Below are 26,584 nucleotides of genomic sequence, written 5' to 3' on the forward strand. Positions count from 1 at the left end.
CGGAAGCGCAAGAAGCGACCTACCTAACAAATTAAATACAGACAATTAAACTATAGTAAGACGTCGCATTGCTACCCAATTTTTGGAAACACGATTCCAGCGCGGCGCGAGCAGTTGGCCGAACTAATTTTATAAAGCATGCTTGATGGAGTTGTTTAAATTAATAATTTTGTCCTCATTTAATATTAATTTCAAATGTAAAATGTCTTTAAAATGCACAACGTTTTATTAATTATAAGAAAAATTAACAATAAATGAATTAAATTAAAAACTAGAACCAAAACTAAAATTAAATATTCTGAAAATCCCCATTTTCTTCGTAAGCAACATGTCTTTGACGATTTTTTTTTTAAATTCTCTTCTTACGTCCTGCAGTTTTTTTTATAAATGATCAAATTGATTGATGCATCCAACAATTTTGTTTTAATTTCCAGAAAATGGCTTTTACAAATAAACCGTGAAAATTAATTTTTCGTTCTAAGGCGATACGTAATTTCTTTCCAATACTTCTTTTATTCAAAAATACACTTAGATCGTAAATTTAGGCAACACAACACACAACTCTTCTGTTATACATATATACATAGTGGGTCGATAAAAACGGTACCAATTTTGTACGCTCATATTTTCCTGAGTTATTATATGTTTTTAATGAGTAATATACCAGTGAAAAGCTCAATATTTATAGAAAAGGTTGTTGTTGTCCAGAACTCAAAAATTGTGCGTCACAACATCAAGACATGCAAAAATTCTCTCAATTATAAGTTTTACAGATATGGTTCAATATGCTCCCCATTTTTATTAGCTACCATTTGCAATCGTCTTCACTAGTGATTGATCAACATCGCACCGAGCGGCACAAACAATCATATACCTTGAGCTGAAGGCTCCTGAACAATTAACGGAATGCTGGAATCAGCTACCTCAGAGACAAATATGTAGTTTCTGCAATTGGGGACGGACAAAGACGATTACAAATGATAGCTAATAAAAATGGAGGGCATATTGATTGAACCATATCTGGTTGAGATAGGTAATCTTCAAAACCAGAATTTTTGCATGTCTTCATGTTATGACGCACAACTTTTGAGTTAGGACTATCTCTGCACAGCAAGAGGCCTTCATCTTTTCTATAAATATTGGGTTTTTCACTGGTATATTAATCATTTAAAAAACTTAATAACTCAGGAAGATATGAACGAACAAAATTTGTACCGTTTTTTTCGGCCCACTGTGTATTTTAGTTTCAATTTTAACTTGTCATGCTCCTTAAAAGAATAGGTACCGGGAGCACCCACTATTGTTTGGTTTCTTTTTGTCTTGAATTGAAACTGAAAGTATAACTTTATTAAGAAGTTTCATCACTTAAGTTTTTACCTTTATAAATTACGTAGCAGATTCACAAATTGCCCAAAAAGTAGAAAATGTTATTTTTTTCATTTCTTTATTGTTTTCTTATTGACAATTTCTCAATACTGAAAACGTTGGCTATTGTAAGTACTTTCATTTAATAAATGGCACTAATTCCTACCTTTTTATTCACAGAAAGTCTTATATCTTTAATAAGTACATTTTTATTTTTTTCAGAAAAGTGTCACATTTGACAAATATTTTTTGACTGTTTTAAATACAACGGTAATAATTTTACGAATAAATACGACGGAGTGTTTTGGCCAACTGCGTGCGGAGCAGCACCGTCGAAGCTATTCCAACATTATTATATGGGATTGAAGTGTCTTACTATAGTTTAATTGTCTGTGCATTTAATAAAGAATTTCCAGTGACGGCTGCTGGTGCTGGGATTCAACACTGGCAAATTTATTAATAATGAAAATAAATCTTCGTTAAATCTGGCAAGAAGTTAACAAATTTTAAGTCACAAACCTCAAAATTAATTGGGTCATATGCATAAACCATTAGCAAATGCTTTTACTTGTATTAGTGAGAGATAGAAATACATGGACTCTATTAGATAGAAAAAGACAAACATATAGTAAACTCTGTCCACTCCTAGATTGCTTGACATAAATGTTACTAAAAATGTTCACTGTACGCTACAAGTAGATCCGGCGCGAAATTAAAAAAAAATGGAAAGAGCTGGTTTACACGTGATGTTTTATTATTATTCTGCATGTTTGCACTTAGGAAAGACGAAAGAAAACTTCAATATAGTAGGAATAATATATTAGGTTCTATTAATACAGGATATTTCACGAGTGATAATGTGCCCAACGGAATTAAAAATGCAACGCACAATTTTACATTTTCGAATTTCCGAAGAAAGCTGTCTACTGAAATTAAAATATCCTGCTTTTTTCGGAAATGGCTAAACACAAACAAGAGATTATTTAATATTTTTTGTAATATCTAGTTGTTAAAGGTGGATATCCGGACTGTTTGTCACCATGTAAACAACCTCATAACGGCCGGAGTCCGTTAAGGGTGTCCGTTATGAGCGGGAGCGGCCGTTATGAATGACCAAATAACCATAGCAACGTAGATCTAAACTTTATTTTTCAACTTTTTTACAATTGGTACAATAATTAATGTTTAATGTTATGGGACACACCTTGAATTAATCGAAATCCGTAAGTCACTAGCAGATGTAGACGAGATCGAAGATGATGCTTCAGAATTTTAACACCGACACAAGCGCGATTTTGCAGGGAATAACGATGACCTCACTTGCTCTGCGGCCATCCGGACATCGGGAATATCTTGATCGCAGGGAATATCTTGATCGCGATTTTTTATTGATTTCAGTCGTTTATTTTCAACGGAAAGTGTTGAACAAATCTGACAAACAGCAGCAAATGGAGACAAGATCGAAGATGATGCTTCACTAACACAAGCGCGATTTTGCAGGCAATAACGGTGACCTCACTTCAGGACATCGGGAATATCTTGATTGCGGTTTTTTATTGATTTCATTCACTTATTTTCAACGGAAAGTTAAGCGTTGAACAAATCTGACAAACAACATTGAAACAATTTTTTTTCACAAACAACGGTCGACATGACGACGTCCTCCGCACACTTATTAATCATTCGGTTTTTTCGATGGCGTTGAAAAAAATGTATTTCAAAAAGATAATTGTGAACGAATCGTAGAGATATTACAAAAACTATTGTACAATACACGTCCGTTAGGGCCTTTACAGCCTCGCCAGTATTATTCGACTCGCTCTGCGAGCTCGTCTCACAAAATTTCTGGCTCGGCAGTAAAGGCTATCCTAACGGACTTCTACTGTAAAATACTATAATGCATGAACAAAAATTTGCATTTTCAATGTTTGTAATGTCACTTAAGGCTGTTGCACAGTAATAAAACTTTTGGGCGAGGTGTAGTTCAAGTTGCAGAAGTATTCAGAATTCTTGGATCGGTCAAACACTGCAGCAGGTACCCTCTCGAGACCCGTCAGTCATAAAATTACCATTTTACAAGAACAGTAAATCTTCCTACTGTGAACAAATTTGTTGGCAAATTTTAGATTTTCTTGAAGGTTGGAGGTATCTGTGTACTTTAGTGGTTTAATCTCTTACTTCCAGAAAATTAATTTCAAGAATGATTTATTTATTGTTGGTTACTGTGCGGTTATTTTATGCTCCTGTCAATTTGACAATTTTTAATTTCTTTCACTTATTACGTTGATTACAAACATAACCTTTCGAAGCAATTGTCAACAAATTTGAGACATAATAAACGTTATTCACGTTGAGTGGAACATTTCAAGGTCAAATAATTTAATTTTTTGGCTCTGTAATTATGTTTTGTAAATAGTGACATGCAGGTAAACACCGTTCACGCTGGATTGAGGATTGCTAAATTCGCATTACGTTGATGAGCTTGTTGTAATATTAAATTTATATTTGATATTAATTAGTGAGCAGTTGCTATAAAAACAAATGAATGTTATAAATAGTTTTTGAATAAAAATAATATAAACAAAAAGTCTGTCAATAGTTTATTGAATTAAAAGGATTCTTCTAATAATACTACAAAGGGTTATGGGCCCAGGAGAATATTAAAAGAAAGAATATTTAATAGAAGAAGATGAGTGGAAATGTAATAAGAATTGAACCACTGGGAAAAGAAAATTATGATACATGGAAACTTCAGATGGAGGCAGTTCTCGTAAAGAACGAAATGTGGGGATATGTAAATGGATCTATTGAAAAACCAAATAATGAAGAAAATACGATTTGGGAAGAAAACGACAAAAAGGCAAGAGCAGATTTAATCTTAGCGATAAATCCCAATGAATTAAGGCAAATAAAAAATTGTGTAACTTCAAATGGAATATGGAAAAAATTAAAGGAGCTTTATGAATCAAAAGGTCCTGCAAGAAAAGCTACGTTGTTAAAACAACTGATAATGTCCAAAATGAATGAAGGAGAAACGATGAAAAATCACTTAAATAATTTCTTTAATATCATCGATAAATTAGAAGAAATGGAACTAAAAATTGTAGATGATCTCGTAACAATATTGTTACTGTATAGCATTCCGGATTCATATGAAAATTTCCGGATCGCAATAGAATCTCGTGATGAGTTACCGAAGCCAGAAACACTGAAAATAAAGCTTACGGAAGAATATGAAGCAAGAAAAAGTAGAGAAAATCAAAATTCTCCGGGTGCTCTATTAATTAAAAAATGTTATAAGAAAGAAGATGGACCAAAATCATCAAAGGAAAATTTAAGAAAAAATAATTTCAAAGAAGCATTCAGATTTAAATGTCATTATTGCAAGAAAATAGGACACAAAGCTGAAAATTGTTGGTCAAAAGCCAAAGCAAGAAATGAAATTTCGAAAAAGGCAGAAGTTACCGAAACAGTTCTTCAAATCAATAGAACCAAATCAGAAAGCCAATGGTGGTGTGTGGACTCAGGAGCGTCTTCGCACATGTGTTCATCAAAAGATCAATTTCAAAATATCGCTCAAAATGATCAAGTCCTAAATTTGGCAAATCACAGTTTCACAAAAATAAGAGGAACGGGAAATGTGAAAATAAAAGTGTCAAATGAAAATAATTTACGATCTGTCAATTTGAATAATGTCATGTATGTTCCTGATTTACGTTCAAATTTGTTATCTGTCGGAAAAATCACAGATAAAGGTTCAACGGTGATATTTGAAAACAACAAAGTCTACATCCTTGATAAAGATGGAAAAGAAATTATGATTGGTCAAAAAAGAAATCACCTTTACTATGTTCGCGAAATTCTAGACAAAAAGGGAGAGACAGCAGCTGCAAGTATGAACATTTCAAGAACAAAAATACAAGAGTGGCATGAAAAATTTGGACATATTAATGAACAACAATTAAAAGAACTTGCAAGAAGTAACGAAGTTTATGGTTTGAATATTGGATGCAATGAACATTTAATAAATTGTTCAATTTGTTTGAAAGCAAAACAAACTAGAAAATCTTTTTCAAGAAATGAATCACATAAAAATGAAACATTATTGGAATTAATTCACACCGATATATGTGGACCAATGAGAGTAAACTCGATTGGTGGATCAAGATATTTTATTACGTTTATTGATGATAAGTCAGGTTGGTGCGAAATTTACTTTATCAAGAAGAAAAGTGAAGCTGCCAGTGCATTTTTTAAATACAAGGCAATGGTTGAAAATCAGCTAGGAAAAAGAATAAAATGTCTTCGATCGGATAATGGAACTGAGTACTTATGTAATGAACTTGAAAGTTATTTGGAGAAACATGGAATAAAACATGAAATGACGGTGGCATATACACCAGAACAAAATGGCGTTGCTGAACGAAGAAATCGCACTTTAGTAGAAATGGCAAGATGTATGATGATACAATCGCAATTGTCGCCCTCATTTTGGGCAGAAGCAATTTCTACAGCAAATTATTTAAGAAATAGATGTCCATCTAGAAGTATAAATGGACAAACACCGCACAAATTATGGACGGGAAAGGATTTTAGCGTGAAACACTTTCAAATTTTTGGAACGAAAGGTTACAGGTTAGATAAAACTCCAAATAAAGGAAAATTTGATCCAAGAAGTAAGAAATGTATTTTCGTGGGTTATTCAACAGAAAGAAGAGCGTATCGAGTGTGGTGCCCCGATTCTAAAAGAATTTATGCAACAAGAGATGTAAAATTTGTAAATAATTTTGAAGTAAAAGAACAACCGATGCAGGAAGAATTTACTTCTGAAGAGATTATGAAGAAAGAAAAAGAAGTTGAAATATATTTGAACAATTATAGAAAACTTGAAAATGAAAATGAATCAATAGAAAATCAACCAGAAAATGAAGAAACAGAACGTGAAGCTAGTAATAATGAGAATCAATTAGAAGATCAAACAGAAATAGACAACTTGCAAGAAAATTACAACGAAAGAAGAGAAGTAGAAACAAGAGAAAAGCGAAAACCTGGAAGACCAAAATTTCTTTATACAGGAAAGAAAGGAAGACCTAAGAAATTATACGTACAAGCATGTGAAGAAGAAATAACGGAGAAAGAAGGTTCAAGAACAAATGAAATTACTGAAGAAGATCCAAAAACAATTAAAGAAGCATTTTTACGACAAGAATCCGAAGAATGGAGAGAAGCGATGAAAAATGAATTTAATTCTCTAAAGAAAAATAAAACATGGGAAATAGTTGATCGCCCAAGTGATCGAAAAGTAATAGGCTGTAAATGGGTTCTGAAAACAAAATTTAATTCCGATGGTACGATCGCTCGTCGAAAAGCAAGATTAGTTGCAAAAGGTTATGCCCAATTGCCAGGAATAGATTTCCAAGAAACTTTTGCACCTGTTTCAAGATTATGTTCTGTAAGACTAATAATGGCCATCGCAGCACAATACAATTTAATAGTTCATCAGTTGGATTTTGTAACAGCATACCTGAATGGGGATATCGATGAGGAAATTTACATGGAATTACCTGAAGGAATAAATGAAATTGGAGAAGAAGTCTTGTTCAAAAACAAAGTTTGTTTATTGAAAAAGGCATTATATGGATTGAAGCAGTCAGGTCGTCAATGGTACAAAAAATTAGATGAGAACCTACAGAAGTTGAACTTAAGACCGCTCAGCACAGACAAATGCATCTATATGAGAAAAACAAGAAGAGGAAACGAAGAAAACATGGTTTTAATAGCAGTGTATGTAGATGATATAATAATAGCGTCTAACAGCATGGAAGAAATTAATAATCTGAAAGAAAATCTTGCGAAAATTTTCCAGATGAAAGATATGGGACAGATAAAATATTGTTTGGGAATTGAATTTAACGTAAAGAAAAACAAAGTTACTATGAGTCAGAAGAAATATGTTGATGATTTATTAAAGCGTTTTGGAATGGAAAATTCAAAAGAAGTTTCAACTCCCATGGACCCAAATGTTAAACTGTCAAAAGAAATGTGTCCAAAAACGGAAAAAGAAAAAGAAGAGATGACAAGGTGTCCATATCAGAATTTAATTGGTTCCCTCATGTATTTATCAGTTTCAACAAGGCCAGATATTTCATATGCAGTAAGCTGTTTAAGTCAATATAATACGTGTTTTGGAAAGGAACACTGGATTGCTGCGAAAAGAGTACTACGATATTTAAAAGGAACTAGGGACTACGGATTAGTTTACGAAAAAAATGTTGAAGATATAATTGGTTTTGCAGATGCTGACTGGGGAGCGAATCCTGACGACAGAAAATCTTACACAGGATATATTTTTATTTTTGCAAATTGTTCTGTCAGCTGGGAAGCAAGAAAGCAACAAACAGTAGCACTCTCAAGTACAGAAGCAGAATATATGGCTTTATCCGATGCAACAAAAGAAGCCATCTATTTACGACGATTTTTAAAGGAGGTGTTGGACATAGATAAACAAATTCAAATAATGAACGATAATCAAGGTGCAAGGAGCCTCGCACAAAACCCAATTCAACATTCCAGAACCAAGCACATAGATATCAGGCATCATTTTATACGAGAAATATTGCAAAGAAAAGAAATAGAAATCAAATACATACAAACGAGTGAAATGGTCGCCGATTTTTTAACGAAGCCCCTATCAAAATTCAAACATAACTATTGCTTAGAAAATTCCGGCATTAAGAATATAGAATAAAGAAAAAATAAATTTAAGGGGGGCTGTTGTAATATTAAATTTATATTTGATATTAATTAGTGAGCAGTTGCTATAAAAACAAATGAATGTTATAAATAGTTTTTGAATAAAAATAATATAAACAAAAAGTCTGTCAATAGTTTATTGAATTAAAAGGATTCTTCTAATAATACTACAGAGCTGCATGTCACTATTTACAAAACATAATTACAGAGCCAAAAAAATAAATTATTTGACCTTGAAATGTTCAACTAGACGTGAATAAAGTATATACAGTGAGCGGCAAAAGTATGGAATAAATTCCTAAAAAATAAAACAAAATTTTTTTTCAAAAAAATCTTTGGACAAATCAATTTTAGTTTTAAAAAATACATGTTTTAGTATGAAAGAAAATTCCAAACAGTCATTTGTTTTCGAGTTATGACGTCATCCATAGTTTTTTTTAAATAGAAAACCCCTATTTTTTTTCTTGATTCTGATAGCCCTTTTAATTGTCTAAATGACAGTATAAAAATTTTGTTATCTTACATAAGGAAATTTTTGAGAAAAAAAAGTATAAAGTTGGAAAAAATAAATTTTATAACGAACAAAAACAAGTCAAAAAATCAAGCAGGTAAATCAAACAATCAAACGTATAGAAATTTTAATTTTGATTGGGTGCGGGAATAAAACTAGATAAAACTAAAACAGGGAGAATTTCTTCATAAACTAAAATTGACCTGTTCAAAGATTTTAAAAAAAAAAAAAATTGTTTAATTTTTAATGAATTTATTCCATACTTTTGTCGCTCACAGTATACTGTTCACGTTGGATTGAACATCAGTGGTGCAAATCGCACACATGGGGCATTAACTTTCATATGAGTTATCATCAGTGTGCGGACGAAATAGTACCGGACAAGTCGACCAGTACAACTTTGCGTAATCCCTCGCGCGCACATAAACACGATTCAGCTGGTTCCCTGTTATTGTAAACGAACCAGCTGAATCGTGTTTATAAGTGAGTGGGGTATTACGCAAAGTTGTACTGGTCGACTTGTTCGGTACTATTTCGTCCGGACACTGGTTATCATAGTAACAGGTCAGGTCATTTGCACCACTGATGTTCATTCCAACATGAACAGATATTGATATTAGTGTTATTTATGACCAATTCAAATTTGTTTCGGATCCTAGCTCAAACATACGTAAAAGTTATTAGCTAGTGACGTCATGGGTAACTGGGTAAAAATTGAACTGTAAATACCGTGCAATCAACAATTACTTAGATAAGAGGCAACTATGACTTTGACAGTGTCAGATTTTTCGTATCTCTGCTATCTTTACCTAATAAACATCAAACAACTGTCACTATTAATCAAATTTTAATGCAAAAATAGTTGTTAGAGTCCAATTTTTACCCATTTGCCAGGACGCCATTATCTAGTAACTTCACGTATGTTTGAACTAGTCAGACACTAATTTGAATTGATCATGAGTAACTATTATGTTTCAAATTTGTAACCAATAATAAATAAACGCATCGCATTTTTTTCTGTCATTTCAAACAGAAGAAAACGAGAAAGAAAATCGTGACGTCTTCCCAAAAGGCTATGCTATATCTCTATATAAGAAAGATAGGATTACAATAGCGCCTGTTTTCATTACCTGCACAAATAATTTCCAGAAAAAAATCTGCTATCGGATAATACTTCCAACTTTCTCCATTTGCCAGAAATACTTGGAACCCTGTCAGAATCTATCCACTCAGACGTTTATTGAAAAAGATGATAGGTATTTACCTAGTTTCTGTGTAAATTAGTAGGGGTGCTAATATTCAATATTGAATCTTTACTGAGAACAACTAATTACCTACAGTTTGGCCGTTTACTCGACATTAGACACAGGTAGTTCGGCCCAACTGACCAACAACGGCTTCCAGATTGGAAAGAATGGGGATAGAAAAGTTTATAAACATGCATTAATTTTATTTTATTATTTGAAAATAGAATTCAGTTTTATTATTGCTTTTAAATGGGGCAAGAAAGTAAAAAACATGTTGCTTGTTCAAGAAAGCGGAAAAGTAGAAAAGAAATTAAAAGAAAAATTAAAAAAAAAAAGAAAAGGTTCTAAATGTGTTTTTACAGCTGAACATATAGACAATATTGCTAATTTCAACAATGATATTGATATAAGTTTAAATAATAGTTTAGGAAATTTAGATAACGATGTTTTTTAGAAGAAAGTGCTAATTCTCCAAATGAGACTAAATCAATTAAACACCAAGGTTTCGATTGCAGTTTCTATGATGTAGATATTATCAATGAAAAACGGTATGGTTTAAAAAGTTATTTCAGTTACAAATGTACTATTTGCGGGTTGGAAGGGACATTTAGTAGTGAACCCGACACCGATTCTTCGGAAATTAATAAATCGGCAGTATGTGGAATTATTGCGATGGGTGCCGGTGTTACTCAATTTTCCTATTTATCTGCAGCATTAGATATCCCATGCATGAGCTCGTCAACATATTTTGCTGTAGAAAATCAAGTATTAAATAATGTTAAAGAAGTTGCAATAAATGAGATGATTGATGCAGGGCAAGAAGAACTTAGGTTAGCGCTAGAAGCGGGAGAAGTTGATTCAAATGGAGTAGGCATGATTACAGTCATTGTTGACGGAGCATGGAGTAAACGCTCTTATGAAACGAATTATAATGCATTGTCAGGAGTAGCTTCTATAATTCGTGCTCGATTAAAAAAAGTGTTATATATAGGTATTAAAAATAAGTACTGCAGAATATGCGAAAAATTTGCTAAATTAAAAAAAAAGCACCATCACATAAATGTTTTAAAAATTGGAAAAGCACATTAACATCAATGGAAACAGCTATTATTTTAGAAGGTTTTAAAAATTCTGTAGCTATGCATAATTTAAAATATACTAAAACCATAGGAGATGGAGATAGTAGTGTTTACAAAAAGATAAAAGAGTCGATGCCCTACGGTCCACATTGTTTCATAGAAAAAATCGAATGCAGAAATCAAATAATGCGAAACTATTGTAACAAAATTAGAGAAATAGGAAAAATGCCTAGAGTCGATTTTCAAATTAGAAATTTCTTGCGTAACAATATTTTAAAGTTTAGAACCGCTGTTACAAGTGCTATTAAATATCGTAAATGTCATAGAGGGATACTATCGCAAAAAATTGAGTATTTAAAAACCGACATATTAAACAGCCCTAACCATATTTTCGGCGATTATTCGAATTGTGCATCATATTTTTGTAAGAAGAATTATTATAATTAGTGATTGGTTATGATTATGACAATCTTTTTATCCAAATGATACCACCGCACCGTCGCAATCCGACCATCTCCTTTACAGGTATATTTTACTTTTATTCATAAGTTGACCATCGCGGCACGCCGGCTCTGCCCCGAGGATGTTCCCGTGAGCCCAGTGCAAGTATCTTCCCAACAAAAGTTGCATTGCGGGCGTTAAGTAGTGATTATGTCAATCCGAGTTTACGACCTCCAGGTAGTTGAGAAGTATAGTGGACTGCCTAATAACCGAATTTTACGCGTTTTGTTGAGGCTTTTGTTTATTTTTTTGCTTCCAATCTAATTTGTTTTTCCAAAAACTGAGACAGTAGCCCCATGAGATACGTTCTTCTGAATCCAATGCACTTTTTAAATAGTCTCTAAATGAAAAATTGAGCAAAAATAACTAGAATTACTGAAAAACGTTATTAATTTTTTTATAAAGAATGAAGCGATTTTTCAAAAATCTGAGACAGTAGCCCGGTGAGATACGTTAATGTTTAACAAAAAATATAGTCACCATAGCTCCAAACATAAAACTGTGGAAAAATAATTACAATCCGTTTAGCACGCTTTACCATTGCTTGGCCATCCACTAAGCAACAGCCTTAAAGTGTTCATTATGCAAGATATTGTGCGGTGCATGAGTGTGTGCAAACGTGTTTTGCTGGCGCTCTGTTTTATATTGATTTTGATTAATCAATTACCTGCTTTGTCGTGATTTCTTTATACCATTATATTACTTGAGAAACGCTGATTATTTTCGTGTTATTCTCAGTGAGTGTAGTTGGTTTGGGGTGAGTTAAATTTGGATTTATTTTGATTAAATCTGCAATTATTTCGGAGGTTTTTGTTTTGGTAGTTTTTGTTGCGGAGCGATAGCGGCTTCGTAAATTATTTTTATCGTGAGGCGAGTGACTGCGAAGTTTTCGTGGCACTCGCCTTTTTTTCTTTTTTCTTTTTTCTTTTTTTTTCTTTTCTCTCTTCGTTTCTTTTCAATTTTTTTATGTTTCCTACCTTAACTTTTATTAACTGTTATTTAACTGTGATTACTTGTATAAATTGCACAGACTTGAAATCCTATTGCTCGCTTTCCGATCGGGGAAAGTGTGAATTATACAGCACTGCGGCAAGCAGTACATAGTTTCAAGATGAGGGTCCCCTGTGGATCTTGTCATGGAGCCATAGATAAAAAAGAAGCTTCTGTTCTATGCGCCGGTGGTTGCAACAAACGTTACCATCCTTCGTGTGTTAAAATAAATGCTGAATTATCCCGGACTCTCCTGGAGGTGTTCTGAATGTGACCGGAAATGTTTTACGATCGATCAGGCTGGTTTGAACACTTTTTTAGAGCAAAAGCATAGTGAAATTTTGGGAAGTTTAAGTTCTGTTTTTGATAATTTAAAATGTGACTTTTCCAAAATTACTGAGGAAAAATTTAAACTGTCTCAACATCCGGTTCAATCTGTTTCTAAAACATATTCCGAAAGTTTAAAAAATAAAACTGAACCTGCAGTTCTCATTAAACCAAATAACATTGTCCAGACTGTCGCACTAAATCTGACGTAAATTCTGCGATAAATCCTGTTGCTGAACAAATAAATGTAAATAAGGTTAAGAGCATAAACAACGGTGGCTTACTAATCGGTTTCTCTTCCAAAGAAGACAATGCAAAATTCAAAAGAGTTGCCGTAAAAAATCTATCACAAGATTATGAAATTAAAGAAGTGAAAGGGTTACAACCGCGAGTAAAATTAGTGGGAATGTCTCAGCGCTTCTCTGAACAAGAAATTACTGAATTTATTGAACATGCTTTGGAAATGACCAAAAATTGTCAATTTTATACAACTATTTAAACTTTTTCGATGTCAAACAGTTTAACAATGTACCAAACCATCATGGTCGCTATCTTGATTTGATCATATGCAACTAATCGTGTGAAATTACTAAAGCCAATGATATTCTCACAGCTGAAGATCCGCATCATCCATCACTCTGTATAACTTTGAAGCATGTTAGTACTGCTAATAGATCATTCTGTAATTTAAAATATAAGCAATGGAATTTTAAGAAAGCTAACATGCAGCAGTTGTATGATAATCTTTCTAAGATAAATTGGTCCTTTCTTCACAATTGTGACAATGTAAATTATGCTTGTTTATTATTTTATAATAAGCTATACAGTGTGTTCGATACCTGCGTGGCCAAAACGCACTGTGGTAGCAGCAAATCTTTTCCCCCGTGGTTTACAGCAAATATTATAAAAAAGATAAAATGCAAATGGCAACTGTGGAGTAGCTATAAGAAAAATCAGTCAATCACCAACTATAATAAATTTAAAACAGTTAGGGCTGAAGTAAAAAAGAAAGTCAATGCCGCTCACATTGACTATCTCAAAAAAGTTGAAAACGATATAAAGATGGATCCAAAAAAAATTTGGAGCTTTCTAAGTAATATAAAAGGTACCTCTGGGATTCCCAGTCAATTGGTCTTTAACGGTGAAACACTCTCTACACCAATCAAAGTTGTTGATGCCTTTGCTGATCATTTCAATGTAAATTATATCAAATCTAATTCAAGTCCTAGTCTAACTGATCACTTAATTTATCACATTATCTCTTTTGGATCAGTTTCCGAAGATCAAGTCTTCTCTGCTTTAAAGAAAATTAAACCGAAATCAACAACTGTTTTCAGCTGAGTGTATTGATGATAGGAAACAGGTTGATGTGATCTATACGGATTTCTCAAAAGCCTTTGATAGATTAGATCACAATATTCTTCTCTCTAAATTGCACGGTTTTGGGTTTTCTGCTTCTTTGTTAACTTTTTTTAAGTCTAAAGTCGGCCTTACACCAAGGCAACAATTGGCAACATGTTGCTTGCAACATATTTTAGTAATGTTGGCGGTCATTACTAAAAAATGTTGCCGGCAATATGTTGCCAATTGTTGCCTTGGTGTAAGGCCGCCTTTACTTAACTGAAAGGAAGCAGTATGTTTTCTATAAGGGATTCAAATCTAAAGAAATTATTCCAACTTCAGGTGTTCCTCAAGGATCTGTATTGGGACCCCTCTTTTTTTCGATTTGCATCAATGATATAGTCAATGCCTTATCATCTTTGAAACTGCTATTTGCTGACGATTTTAAGTTGTACCGTGAAATCTCTACCATTACTGACTGTGTGCTTCTTCAAGATGACTTACTCAAACTCAGTCGATGGTGTCATGAAAATAAATTTGATCTAAATCTGAACAAGTGTACTGTAATGTCCATTACGCACAAAATCAACATCATTGAGTTTGAATATAGAATTAATAACATGAAATGAGCAAGAGTTCAATCGGTTGTTGATTTAGGTATTACGTTTGACAACAAATTATCCTTTGTTCCACATATAAACGTTGTCGTTACAAAAGCATTTCAGGCACTTGGCTATATTATAAGGTGTTCCATGCACTTCAGAAATATTGACACATTAAAACTCTTATGTTGTGCATATGTAAGATCAAAACTTGAGTATGGCAGCATCATTTGGAATCCAGGTTATCAGAGATATGTGGATAAAGTCGAAACTATTCAGCGTCGTTTTCTCAAATTTTTAGCATTTAAGACTGATGGTATCTATCCTGAGAGAGGTTATTCTCAACAGAACTTACTCAAAAGGTTTGGCTTTCTAGACCTTCAGACCAGGAGAAGAAATTTTTCAATGAATTTAAAAAAAAAATTGATCAAATACAAAATTGACTGTCCTGACTTGCTGAGTCAGATTTCTCTTCGTGTGCCTAACAAAGGAACTCGCCAGTCGAAAACTTTTTACATCTCCATACCCAGAACGAATGTTTTGAAGTTTTCACCTTTACACCAAATGTGCACTTATTATAATGAGTCACAAGACAATGATATTTTCAGGTAATAGCCGAACGCCGTAAAGTTTCCTGCCCCGTAATTGGATTCGTCTGTCGTACAGTGTATAATAATAATAATAATAATAATAATAATAATAAGATTCTTGAGGCACGCACTCACTTCACAAATTTAAAAAAATCAACAAAAAATCGCAACGGAACAGATCAAAACAGCAACACGATCAAAACTAATGACTTTTAAAACAAGAGGAACGTAAAACAAACCTCTAAAGATGAAAAATCGCAAATCTAAATGCTTAAATCATTTGACAGCACTGACAATTTCAAATTTGAAATGTCATATAACTTGATAAAATCTTAAGCATAATGGAAATGTTTCTTGGAGATTAATAAGAGAAAAGATAGTAATCAATAATAATAATAAATAAATTTATGTAAGCAATTAGAAAATGTCTTATTTTGTGTAATGCTCGCTTCGCTCGTCTCGCAAAATTACACAATTTTTTTCTAATTCATCCACAAAATAAGATGTTATTTCTAATAAAAACCCCTTAATGGTGTGTTAAAAGTGGAAAAGAAATAGTTGCGCAATATGCTCGGACAATTTATTTGTGGAGTACCTACCTACCTACCTACTTGTTGAACCAAAAATAGGGTTATTCTATATTACTGTAGTCGAAGTAGATGTGAAAACTGAATGTAAAATTTATGGTTGCCACGACACATAAAAAACATCAAAATGATGTGAATAAGTGAGTACACACCGTTCACACACGGGAGTTAAATTGGGTGCAGAACAACTCAATATTTTAAAATTGATTGCAAAACAACTCGATATTTCTGGATTCAATCGTTAATTTAGCAAAAATAAATAAAAATCTCATCACCGCACTTTTCACCTAAAAAATGACAGTGACAGCGACAAAACTGACAGTTCACATGAAAGCGGCAAAAATGTAATAACGTGGGCATGGCCCTCTTCGACTACAATCATTTAGAATAACCCTTGTGATGAACCAAGTGGGTAATTCAAAATTCCCACCAAGCGGCCATCTCATTTTTTTTTCTACCAACATACGCAATGAAAATAAAACCCGCGAAATTCAAAAATGGCCAAGAGCGCGTGATCGTACCTCGTTAATTTCCCTACGTTGTGTTTTTTTTTTAATACAAATTAAACATTACCAGGTTCGTTCCAACAAGGTTTGTGAACTACACAGAAGAGTGCAAATAAAACAACACAATAATTATAACCAGCTATTTATTCAAGTTAATTTACAATGTGCGGCATATACGCTATAGAAGGAGCGGGTGGCTTTGTGTGGTCCGGTGGTCTGTGGCAACTATCCTTACGATTTTAACATTTCCCGCCTACCCGTGATTTAGTGCTAAGGGAAAAGTCCTAACTTCTTTACGTTAAGTCAACAAATTGAGGTACTCTAAGTTCGTCGGTTGAGTTGAATATGACTATTTCAAAGAAGAAACACAAAACGCGCTTGTCAGGCTACACAGACTCAGGGAAAATAGACATGATCACATTTCCGGAAGTCTGCCATGGAACTTGGGCATTCGACAAGTCCTGCCAAGCGTTAGGTTTGTGGGTCTCCCGTGGGGTGCAAATTGTATGAGGGCCGCGAGGTCGTGTTCAACGCTTGGAGGTTAGAGGAAACAAAACCCCTCAAACAGAGAGAGACCCTCGCGGTAAGGTCAAGAATTTACATTTACAGCAAACTGAAAAAAAAAACAAACAAAAAAAGAAACGCGACAAATGTTTGTAGACAGAGCTATCTAAGAACACTTTCAAATTGGGATGGAAAAGTGGAAACAACCATTAACACATACATAAAAATAAAACACATAGTCCTGTCGACCCTAGCATATTAGAGCCGGTTCATCGACCAGGGGGGCGCCCTGAATAATATGCAGGGCGCCCCGGGACTAAATGTAGTAGATCCCTAGCTAAGGAAAAACCCACGGAGACACCTGAAATATAAAAACATTTGGTTGCTACCGGAAATATACTAAAAAATCGGAAAAGCTGGGAGAAACTCCCCAAGAGCTACGTTCCTGGAAAAAAAAGATACCAAAGGAAATAAAAACACAAGTAGGTATACCGGAAAGTTGTAAGACCATCCATAGTATACGGTAGTGAATCCTGAATCCTAACAAAAAATATTAAAAGTAAAAGCGTAGCTACTGAAATGAGGTTTCAAACAAGAATAAAAGAAATCACAATAAGAGATAGAATAAGAAATGAGATAAACAGGTTGCAAAGACACACTTGTCATTTGCAACAGCGCTTTTATGGCATTAGTCATTTGAAATTACTTTAAAACTGTACTTATATGGAAAATATTTAACCCAAACTATGATTTTCTGGTCCCTTTGTGCCTTTATTTGGGTCAGAAATATGAAAAAAATGCTGTTGCAAATGACAAGTGTGTCTTTGCAACCTGTACCGAGTTTAGCAATATCAGCGATAAATATAAAGCCAATAGAATTAGTCATCGGCGAAGGACAACTGTGTTGGTTAGGTCACATAGGTACATAAGATGAAGAAAGACTTCCAAGAGAAATTTACGAAACCAGAGCGCAGGGAAAGAATAAAATAGAACGCCCACGATGGGAGGAGCAGGTGCGGCAAGAAGTCTAAAAACAAATAATCCAGTACCTAGAACGAGGCAAGACGATTGACACGGGATAAAAATTCTTGAAAAAGGAAGATACGAGAAATGTTACTGGACAATACAGTATGTTATTGAAATGCGTTAAGAAAATTTAAACGGTGATAGAACTCATCAAAACAAATTACTTTTCTAATTACCATTTTTTCGAAAAATCTTTCTAAACCCAGATAAAATTTTAATTAGTTTGATAGTAAATTCTAGTACTCGCCAATGTCTCCGTGCGTACATTAAAAGCGAAAGAAGATAAAAACTTAGATAATCAAGCAAAAACCGATTATTGGTAGTAAGTGAGCGTGACATTGAAGTTACGCACCACTCTTGATCAAGGGCACTAACCTTTAAATTAAATGTTCGAAATGACGCCCTCCGTAATCGATGCACGCTCTTGTGTGCCCTTCCAACCACTGAAGCTTGAGTTCTCATCAACATGTCAGAATTGCCTCGGTGTCAACTGGAGTCTCATACACAATCTGTTTTAAATGGCCCCATAAAAAAAGTCACAAGGGTTTAAGTCCGGTGAACGAGCTGACGATAAAACTGGTCAATTACGACCTATTGGAGAAGCCATTGACAAAATGCAATTCGACGTGGTGGATCTTCTGATTTTAAGTGTTGGATGCGTTGAGGATGATAGGGATGTACCTAATCCCTGTTCGTACAGCGTTCTCCAAATTGTAAAACATTCGGTTCTTCGTCAACAGGACAGGACAGGACTCACAGATTACTCACTGTGAGTGATCTGTGACAGGACTAAAAGTACCTACCATAATCCCTTAAACGCTGGACAGCATTCACAAAGGTACGTGGACAGAGAACTTAGCGACCGGGAAATCTCTTCATGCACCTACATACAAACGCCTGGTTGTATCTGCATTTGATAAAGCTTCCCCGTAGATGAGCACCATGTCTGTTAACTCCGGATTAGTGTACTGCACCATTTTTAACGATAATTACGGGAAATTCACTTTCTAATAAATTGTAAACACGGTCGCATGCAGGTAAAGGACGTGACTAAATTGTGTCAGTAAGTTTTTGCAAGACCTATCCGCCTGGGTTTTTGGCCTATTTACTTTTTTTGCGTTAACGTTTTTCGTACGAAGCCGCTGTTCTTTCACCCTCCCATCCATAAACGACTCGATGACACGGAATACGGTGAAAATAAATTCGAGCATAAATTTGAGTTTTCGAAAAAATGGTAAATAGAAAAGTAATTTGTTTTGATGAGTTCTATCACCGTTTAAATTTTTCTAACGCAATTCAATAACATGCTGTATACTAGGTGATTCATGAGTAATAATGACCCTAATAAACTTTATGATGCAACCAACAATACACATCTCCGATACGTGCAAAATGTTGCTCTTCCTTATTTTATACATTTCCTCCATTATCAGACATTAATAATGACATGCACAATTACAATTCCAATGTTTAAAATTCATTAGGTATGATTTATTATAAAGTTGCGTTCGAGACCACAAATTGTTTGCGCCCATGCATTGAACGTTCTTTTGCATAGAATTCCGCTACGAACTGACCGACAATTTGCAACACCTGCTCCGATTTGTTTTCTTTTTGATCACTTTGTACAATTAACTTTTTCTCTTGGACAGCACACTGAAGTTGATACCTCAATAACAATTTTGCCGGAGAGAGGTGGCGTGGTAATCCATTTGATTGAAACAAATCGAAGACTTCAATGTCGTCGTTATCGATGATGTCGAAATCTAAAACATTCATGTTATTTTGTCTTATAGGATATTACTACTATTAACGTAAGATGACGAGCCTGACCAGGTAAAAATGCTACCCAAAATACAATTTATAAAGCTATCTCGATCCCTATTACATCATCATAATGCACATAAAACATAGATAGCTTTTAACGTCAGCATAAGGAATGTCAAGTTCTGACAGGAAAATACCTCTTTTAACAAAGTATGATTTAATAAATAATAAGCAATTAAAATCACAAAAGTAATGGTCAAGTAGGATCATGTGGGTTCTGTCACCGTTCGAAAATATTTTCAAATACCTACTACAAAATATGAACGGAAAAAGCAATGATAGATATACCATTTAAACTAATAGAATACCTACTTGGATTCCTGATTTAATTTTTAAATATCAAAACACAATGAATGCTTTGTAAAGTGAATTTTGGGTTGCATTTGACCTGGTCAGGCTCGTCATCTTACGTAAATAACCATGTATAGAACAATTTTGAGGTTATGTCTGAATTTTTACAGCTGACAAAACTTTATAATTAAAAAATCAGAAGAAATGATTAAGTTGTCTGACTTCCAATAAATATAAACTGTTCCAAAATGATTGTGGTATCTTTGTAATGTTTTGAATTTTGACGCATACCTACTAGAAAAATGATACCAATTATCAAGAACCGTCAAAATGACAGGTATAAAAAAGGTTAGGTTTATCAACCAAAAAATATTAAATAACTAAATCAGTTTGAAAGGGTTTTAAAGTGGGTAACTCCTTAGAATACTAAATTTGTTTTGACTACCTAATTTTCGTTGGGTAAACCCGACGTATTATTTCACTTTCTTGTGAATTTTTGAATATTCACAACAGGCAATGAATGACAGAAATGATATTTCACACTTGGAGGTTATGTTTGGTGTAGTGTAGTGCGCGACCTTAGGTATCATCAAAAGGTGGCAAACTATTTTTTCCGATCGAAGCGCCCTATGATACCATAATCATTTTGGACACTGTACATTTATTGCTTTTAAGATTGGTATAAATGAATTGAGTCGTGCAGTAATAGATTTAATGGAAATTATTTTATAACGATTTCCAAGTAATGTATGGATTATTAGGAGATACGTAGCGTGACCTAAAAGTTTACATACATATAATGGAGCAAAAAATGTATAGAACTACAGTGAAAACTACAATTATTGCTCTTGATAAGAAAAATCTAAATAGTCGACGGTGAAGGTGAGAGGTATGATCGTTTTGCAAGTCATAGGTATTTTATTTTTACTTCAAAAGAACATATGAGAGCAATTCTCAAGAACTGTGAAAACCGTTTAGAATAATAACATCTAGGTACAAGCTTTAAAATTTAAGTTGTCAATTTGTAGGAGAAATTTTACAGATTGAAATACTTAATTTTCCACAGACATGTGCTCTTTTGAGTTTTCATTTTGTATAATCCTAGCAATTCTATCGGGTGTTCATTTAATATTCTGGTAGCATCACCTATGGAAATCTTTTGTTTTGAAAAACGGATGTCGCAGCGTTAAAATACGACATAACCTCACTATAAAATAACAGCATGACACGAATTATGTTCAAAATTAACACAATTACAATTCACGCACAAATTAATCAATTTATTAAATGAGGTGCTGGAAATGTTTACCTTCTTCTTCGCTACACTTTAATGTTCGCATTTTTAAGGCATTTATTACATTTTCTAACATGTTCGGGGCGTTATTAATTTCTTCAATCAAACCGAAGTTAACGCAGATATTTCATCTTTCCAGTGGCGCCCCTTTAACTTTTTTTCTGGGGACAATTTTTGTGGGAAATGTAGGAAGACGACAGTAAATATTTAATTCAAAATAAAAACAGATCAGAGTTATACAACTGAAAAAATGCAAAGACAATTCACCAACCGGTTCACGTGTAAAAAACCAAATCCCAGTAAAATGACGGAACACCGACGCCTATGAAGCATCTGATGCCCAACGACTCTCGTCACGAAATTTCACGAAATACTGGCGGTCATTTTAAAAGGCGTCATAAAAGGGCTCCGGACAGGTCTCGCGACGTGCCGCTTCCTTTACATTGCCAGCATAGGCAGTGCTCCCTCCATATCCCTCTACGAATAACTCATTTGTTTTCTTTTGCAACAGTGACAACAATGAAAATTTTTAAACTTACCATTTAAAAATTTTTAGGCACCTGGATCTCTTGTTGCAATATTATTAGTATTTGAAGATTCAATAATATTAGTAAATTTTACTAAAGTCTAAAGTTTACTTTTTAACATTGAACGGCCATCTTGCTATTTTTGATTTTGACATCTGTCATCCGTGGATCTGGGCGACTCGTGTTACACCACAGTAGCACCGGTTAAATATTGTGTAATAATTTCGTTATTTCGCTTTTTTTAAACAGGGATAATTTAATTATTAAATATTTCGTGTAATTATTGATAAATAAATCGTGAGAAATGCTTCAAATTACCTTACATTTGTCTCGGTAGAGCCGCCTGTGGACATTTCACTTCAGGATTGAAGTGTTTCAAGTTCGGTTACAACAAAAGCCAAACGGTTGAGTTTCTATAAAGATACACAAAGGCGCGATTTTCGACCGTTCTTTAAACTTTTAGATCGCACTACGTATCTACTACTTGTAATAATCCGCTGCACTTCATGTATTAGTTGAAAATTGTTTTCAAGCGATTTGTATAAATCCATTATTGGATCGAGTAAGTTAATTACAAGTGTGGTACATACTTACATTTTATTTCTCCTAGTCTCAATTTTTCTCAAAATGGTTCAAAAACCGACAGAAATTGGTGATGTATTTTTTGTGATATTTAAGATCTGGAAATACACCTTTTTACCAATTTACGATCTCAAAGATTCTAAAAGTAATAGATTTGTTTATTTCAAGTCGAAAAGCTATTACATCGGTCTGGCGATATTCTTAGTCTTAACCATTATATACATCAAAGAGATTAATAAATCAGAGAGATTACAGACCACTGTTGACTTGTTCGAAATAAGTTTTCTCTTTATCAACGACGTATTGTTAATTCTATTCACTCACAACAAGTCTCAACAGATTCTATCATTAACAACAAAGCTGGCGGCAGTTGAAAAATTACTAAAGGAATTAAAAGACAACCATCATTCTTATCACAGAAGATTTAGAAACTTTGCGCTTAAAACTCTTGCAACGAAGTACATTTTGAGTATTTTAACTTGCACATTAGATTGCTTAGATGTTCCCGACTACTCTTTCTACAACATTTCCTACTACCTTGCATGGAGTTTTCATTTTAATATCGAAATTGTGATCATTTTGATCTTATTACTTCTGCAACAATACTATCAAGACCTGTCGAAATATCTTAAAATCCAAAAATGTCAACGAAAATTACGAGTTGACGTGGAAAGAATTGTTGCAATTTTTACACATTTACGGAAGATTTTTAATGCACTGAAACGGACATTTCAACTCCAAATTTTATTAATGTTGACAACAAATTTTGTTATCACGGTGACAGGAGCGTTTTACACTTTATACACAGAATTTAAAAATGAATCTTCAGTGTTCGAAAATTTTCTAATTGTGTGTTGTCCATTCATCATTTGGATAGTGTTGATGTGCATTTCCAATTTTACTGTTATGTACTTCTTCGGTGTTGTGTTGGAACTTGTAACAAGACAACAACGATAAATTCGAATTTTTGTGCATATTTTTTTGTTCCAGGATTTTGAGTTGGTAAATGATGTTAATCATGGTTTGATAGGTCTGAATAAGAGATTGTTACCATACAAATATGTAAGTACATTGTAATTTAAAATTGAGTTTAATTACTTAAATTCTCGGTTTCTAATATTTCTGTAATACATTTGTAGGAATTATTGTTTAATTCTTGTACAAACATCAATAAATTGGAATTTCTTGTGTGTGGACTTTTTCCGATTAATTTTAAACTAATAATTGAGGTAGGTTCAGAACTGAAAGACTAATTACTCTATAATTTTTTATTTTTGTAGATAATTGCAGCCGTTATTGTGTACTTAATTTACTTGATACAGCTTGATCAATATTAATTAATTAGAAATTCTGTTTAAAATATTATTATATTTGAGTCTTTCATGCCATGTTTTAGAATTTTCTGTAACGCCAAGATGGCTAGCACATGTTGCCGTTCTGACATTATATTCCCCATAATATACAGTGTGAACATAAAGTTTGGAACAAAATTGATAATAGCATTGTGTGATGCAGAGAGAAGACGGTTGAATAAAATTTTTGGCCTCCTCAACTCTAAATGACATGTTTACACATTTTGAACAGCTACGGCATCTTGCTTTTCACACACTAATCGAATTATCTGTCACTTTACCGCACGAAGTGTGTAAACTAACACGAAAATTTTAAGCTTTCAGGAAGCTCCAAAAAAATTGTTAGCTTATCATAAAGAAAGTCCATATACTAAGACAAGATACCGCTACCAGTGGTCCATTCCATCGAAGATGGCGCCATATTGTGACGTAAATCGTAAGCATGCCTTTGACAGGTTTTGCAAAATTATTAACAAATTTTAAATTTGAGAAAACGAGTCATCTGTCGTCGGTCGAAAAGATTAATACATTACTAATGCGGTAGGCATTTTACATTGCTCGGTTTTTGTTAAAAACACTCCCACTTCGCGGTCGTGTTTCAATGTCGCGCTGTAAAATGTAGCCTACCGCATTTGTAATGTAAACAACTATTTCATGCCAGTTGATGAAATTTCAAAATCAATACACAAGGTTAACTCTTCTAAAAAGCACTTGCGTCATTAACGTTTCGTTATTCCATTATTGACAAAATATCGCCCGACAACAGCCCCGCACGTTCGGTTCTAATTCTATTTATATAGCAATTATGTTTCCGGAATATATTTATATCAGAGCTTTCAGTAGTTTAGTAGTTCCGTTTGGGTCAACAGTCATGGATTTGGGAGCAATAAAAACAATTTTCTCTTTTGGAAGTTTATTAGCGTTGACACCACCAAAAATCGAAAATGTGACCACTAGCACGCCACGAAAATTATATATAATTGCAGTGTTTCTTTTTTACTCCGTTTGGTCAATCGTAATTTTTATATCCAGGAAGTCGCACTATTCAAGATTGGCTTTGATACCTTCAGTTTTGCAAATACTGCTGGAAGTCGACTTACTCACTTACGGTTTTTACACTCTCATTGTCGTCGGACTGATGAAGAGAAATCAGTGGTCGTTGCTGATAAGAAATCTGGAGAGAGTCGAGTGTGAAGTGAACAATAAAAAATCTCTTTATTGGATATTTTTTGTATCAAATGCGATATATTTCGGCATGATTGCTTTCACCTTCTACGTTTGGGTGGACGTCCTAGGTTTAAAATTCCTCAAGTTCTACTGTGTCGAGAGCTTACAAGTTTATTCACAATTTTTTTACATAATTTTGGGTTGTCTCATTTTGAAAATGATACTGTCGCGATACAAGTATCAAAAATTCTTATTAAACCGACACCTCACTCTAGCACGCAAACAACTCTCAAACTTGATCCTACTCAAAGTCAAACGAAATCTTTTAGTTCTTAAGGAAACAGTCGACCATTTCAACGACATCTTCGGTTGGGCCATTCTTCTCAACATTTTCTTTGCCTCCTTGAGGGGCTTGATTTATCTGGATAATGCGATTAAAGGAGCTGATAGCATCGACAATGTTCCTCAAAACTACTGGCAGATGGCGTCTCATATTTTTGTTGTGTTGTTTTACTGGGTAAGTCTTGCGGATTTTGAGACTTCTGTTTCACTGTTTGTTGCAGATTGGCATTTTCGCTTTGATTCTATGGTGCGACACTATAAGAAAGGAATTCGAGGAGTTGCTTTCGTACTGTTACCAGATGCAAACCTGCATTGCTGAGTCCACTTTCACGGAAAATGATATGTGCATCTTTACCAAAAGTGTTTCTCAAAGTATGCCAGAATTTACCGCCGCTCGGTACTTTTCCATCGACAGGTCTACAATTTTCAGCATTTTAAATTCCATCACCACTTTTCTTCTTGTCATGATTCAGTTTAAGTCGCTGTAAATCCAACACATGCATCTTTGCATAACCTGTGTGCAAATTTAATAAAGTTTGCTCTAACATGTTATTTTATCCAGCTGCTAAAAGAACTCGGACGTCATCGTTTTTTGAAAATCTTTGGCAGCCTCCACACTTTTTTTAAAATTCAATTATTATCAACTGTCAAGAGTCTATAATGATTGTCTGGCCTACGGCTCATGTTGCAATTTTCATTTTCCTGAATAATAGCCATTATACGCAAGTAGAAAACTATACTTTCCCCACGACTATACAAAAAAACAATATTTGAAATATATAGTGACGTATGAGGGCATCATTTAAGGCACGAGCGACGAAGGAGCGAGTGCTTTATTTACGCGAATGTGCCGAATACGTCTTCTCGCATCGACGTTCGTACAATATTCTTTGAAACGAACATTATGTGTGATTGGTCGTAAGTATACCCTTTGTGAATAGGATGACGCTTTTCTATGCGCTTGCCAAGGTGTCAATCGAATTAATAGCGATTTATTTTCACTCTTTCGAAATTTTCATCATCCAAATTGGAGAAATGGCGTTTTGTAACTCAGGGTTTATTATTATGAAGTCAAATTATTTTCAGAATGCTCAAAAAAGCGAATGCTTTTTGAATTTTTTTGAAGCAATAGTGCGCGAAAGCGCCCGCGAACGCATAGTAGTGCGCGAACATCGATTTCGCGCACTACTATGCGGTCGCGAAATGTCATTTTGAAAGTAGTGAATTCAAAAAATTAATTTAATAGACGTGGAGAAAAATAATTCCGATATCA

The 26,584-nt window shown here is 34.0% G+C and overlaps 1 protein-coding gene and 1 long non-coding RNA gene across 3 annotated transcripts; one reads left to right on the plus strand and one right to left on the minus strand.

The window, feature by feature from the left end:
• Positions 1 to 207: 207 nt before the first annotated feature.
• LOC138129980 (uncharacterized) lies at positions 208 to 1,619 on the minus strand. Of its 2 annotated transcripts, XR_011159447.1 has the most exons (3): positions 1,532 to 1,619; positions 1,378 to 1,475; positions 208 to 1,331 (listed from the first exon to the last, which is right to left on the minus strand). It is a non-coding gene; the product is annotated as an uncharacterized lncRNA (long non-coding RNA). The 2 variants fall into 2 exon arrangements; XR_011159446.1 differs by having other exon boundaries at positions 208 to 1,475.
• Positions 1,620 to 18,543: 16,924 nt separating this feature from the next.
• On the plus strand, positions 18,544 to 25,799 carry LOC138129381 (uncharacterized). Its single transcript, XM_069045669.1, has 4 exons — positions 18,544 to 18,698; positions 24,835 to 25,097; positions 25,299 to 25,486; positions 25,533 to 25,799. The coding sequence occupies exons 1-4, from the start codon at positions 18,544 to 18,546 to the stop codon at positions 25,797 to 25,799; spliced, it is 873 nt and encodes a 290-aa protein (XP_068901770.1).
• The last annotated feature ends 785 nt before the right edge of the window (positions 25,800 to 26,584 follow it).

The sequence above is a fragment of the Tenebrio molitor genome, chromosome 4, assembly GCF_963966145.1.
Source record: "Tenebrio molitor chromosome 4, icTenMoli1.1, whole genome shotgun sequence".
NCBI classification, from domain to species: Eukaryota; Metazoa; Arthropoda; class Insecta; order Coleoptera; family Tenebrionidae; genus Tenebrio; species Tenebrio molitor.

Bases quoted from the DNA above. Each gene is read 5' to 3' on its own strand.
- LOC138129381 (XM_069045669.1), top strand. From the start codon at position 18,544: ATGCAATTCGACGTGGTGGATCTTCTGATTTTAAGTGTTGGATGCGTT. The intron at 25,098-25,298 runs GTTTAAAATTCC...GAAATCTTTTAG, and splicing joins CGTTTGGGTGGACGTCCTAG to TTCTTAAGGAAACAGTCGAC. The intron at 25,487-25,532 runs GTAAGTCTTGCG...TGTTTGTTGCAG, and splicing joins TTGTTGTGTTGTTTTACTGG to ATTGGCATTTTCGCTTTGAT.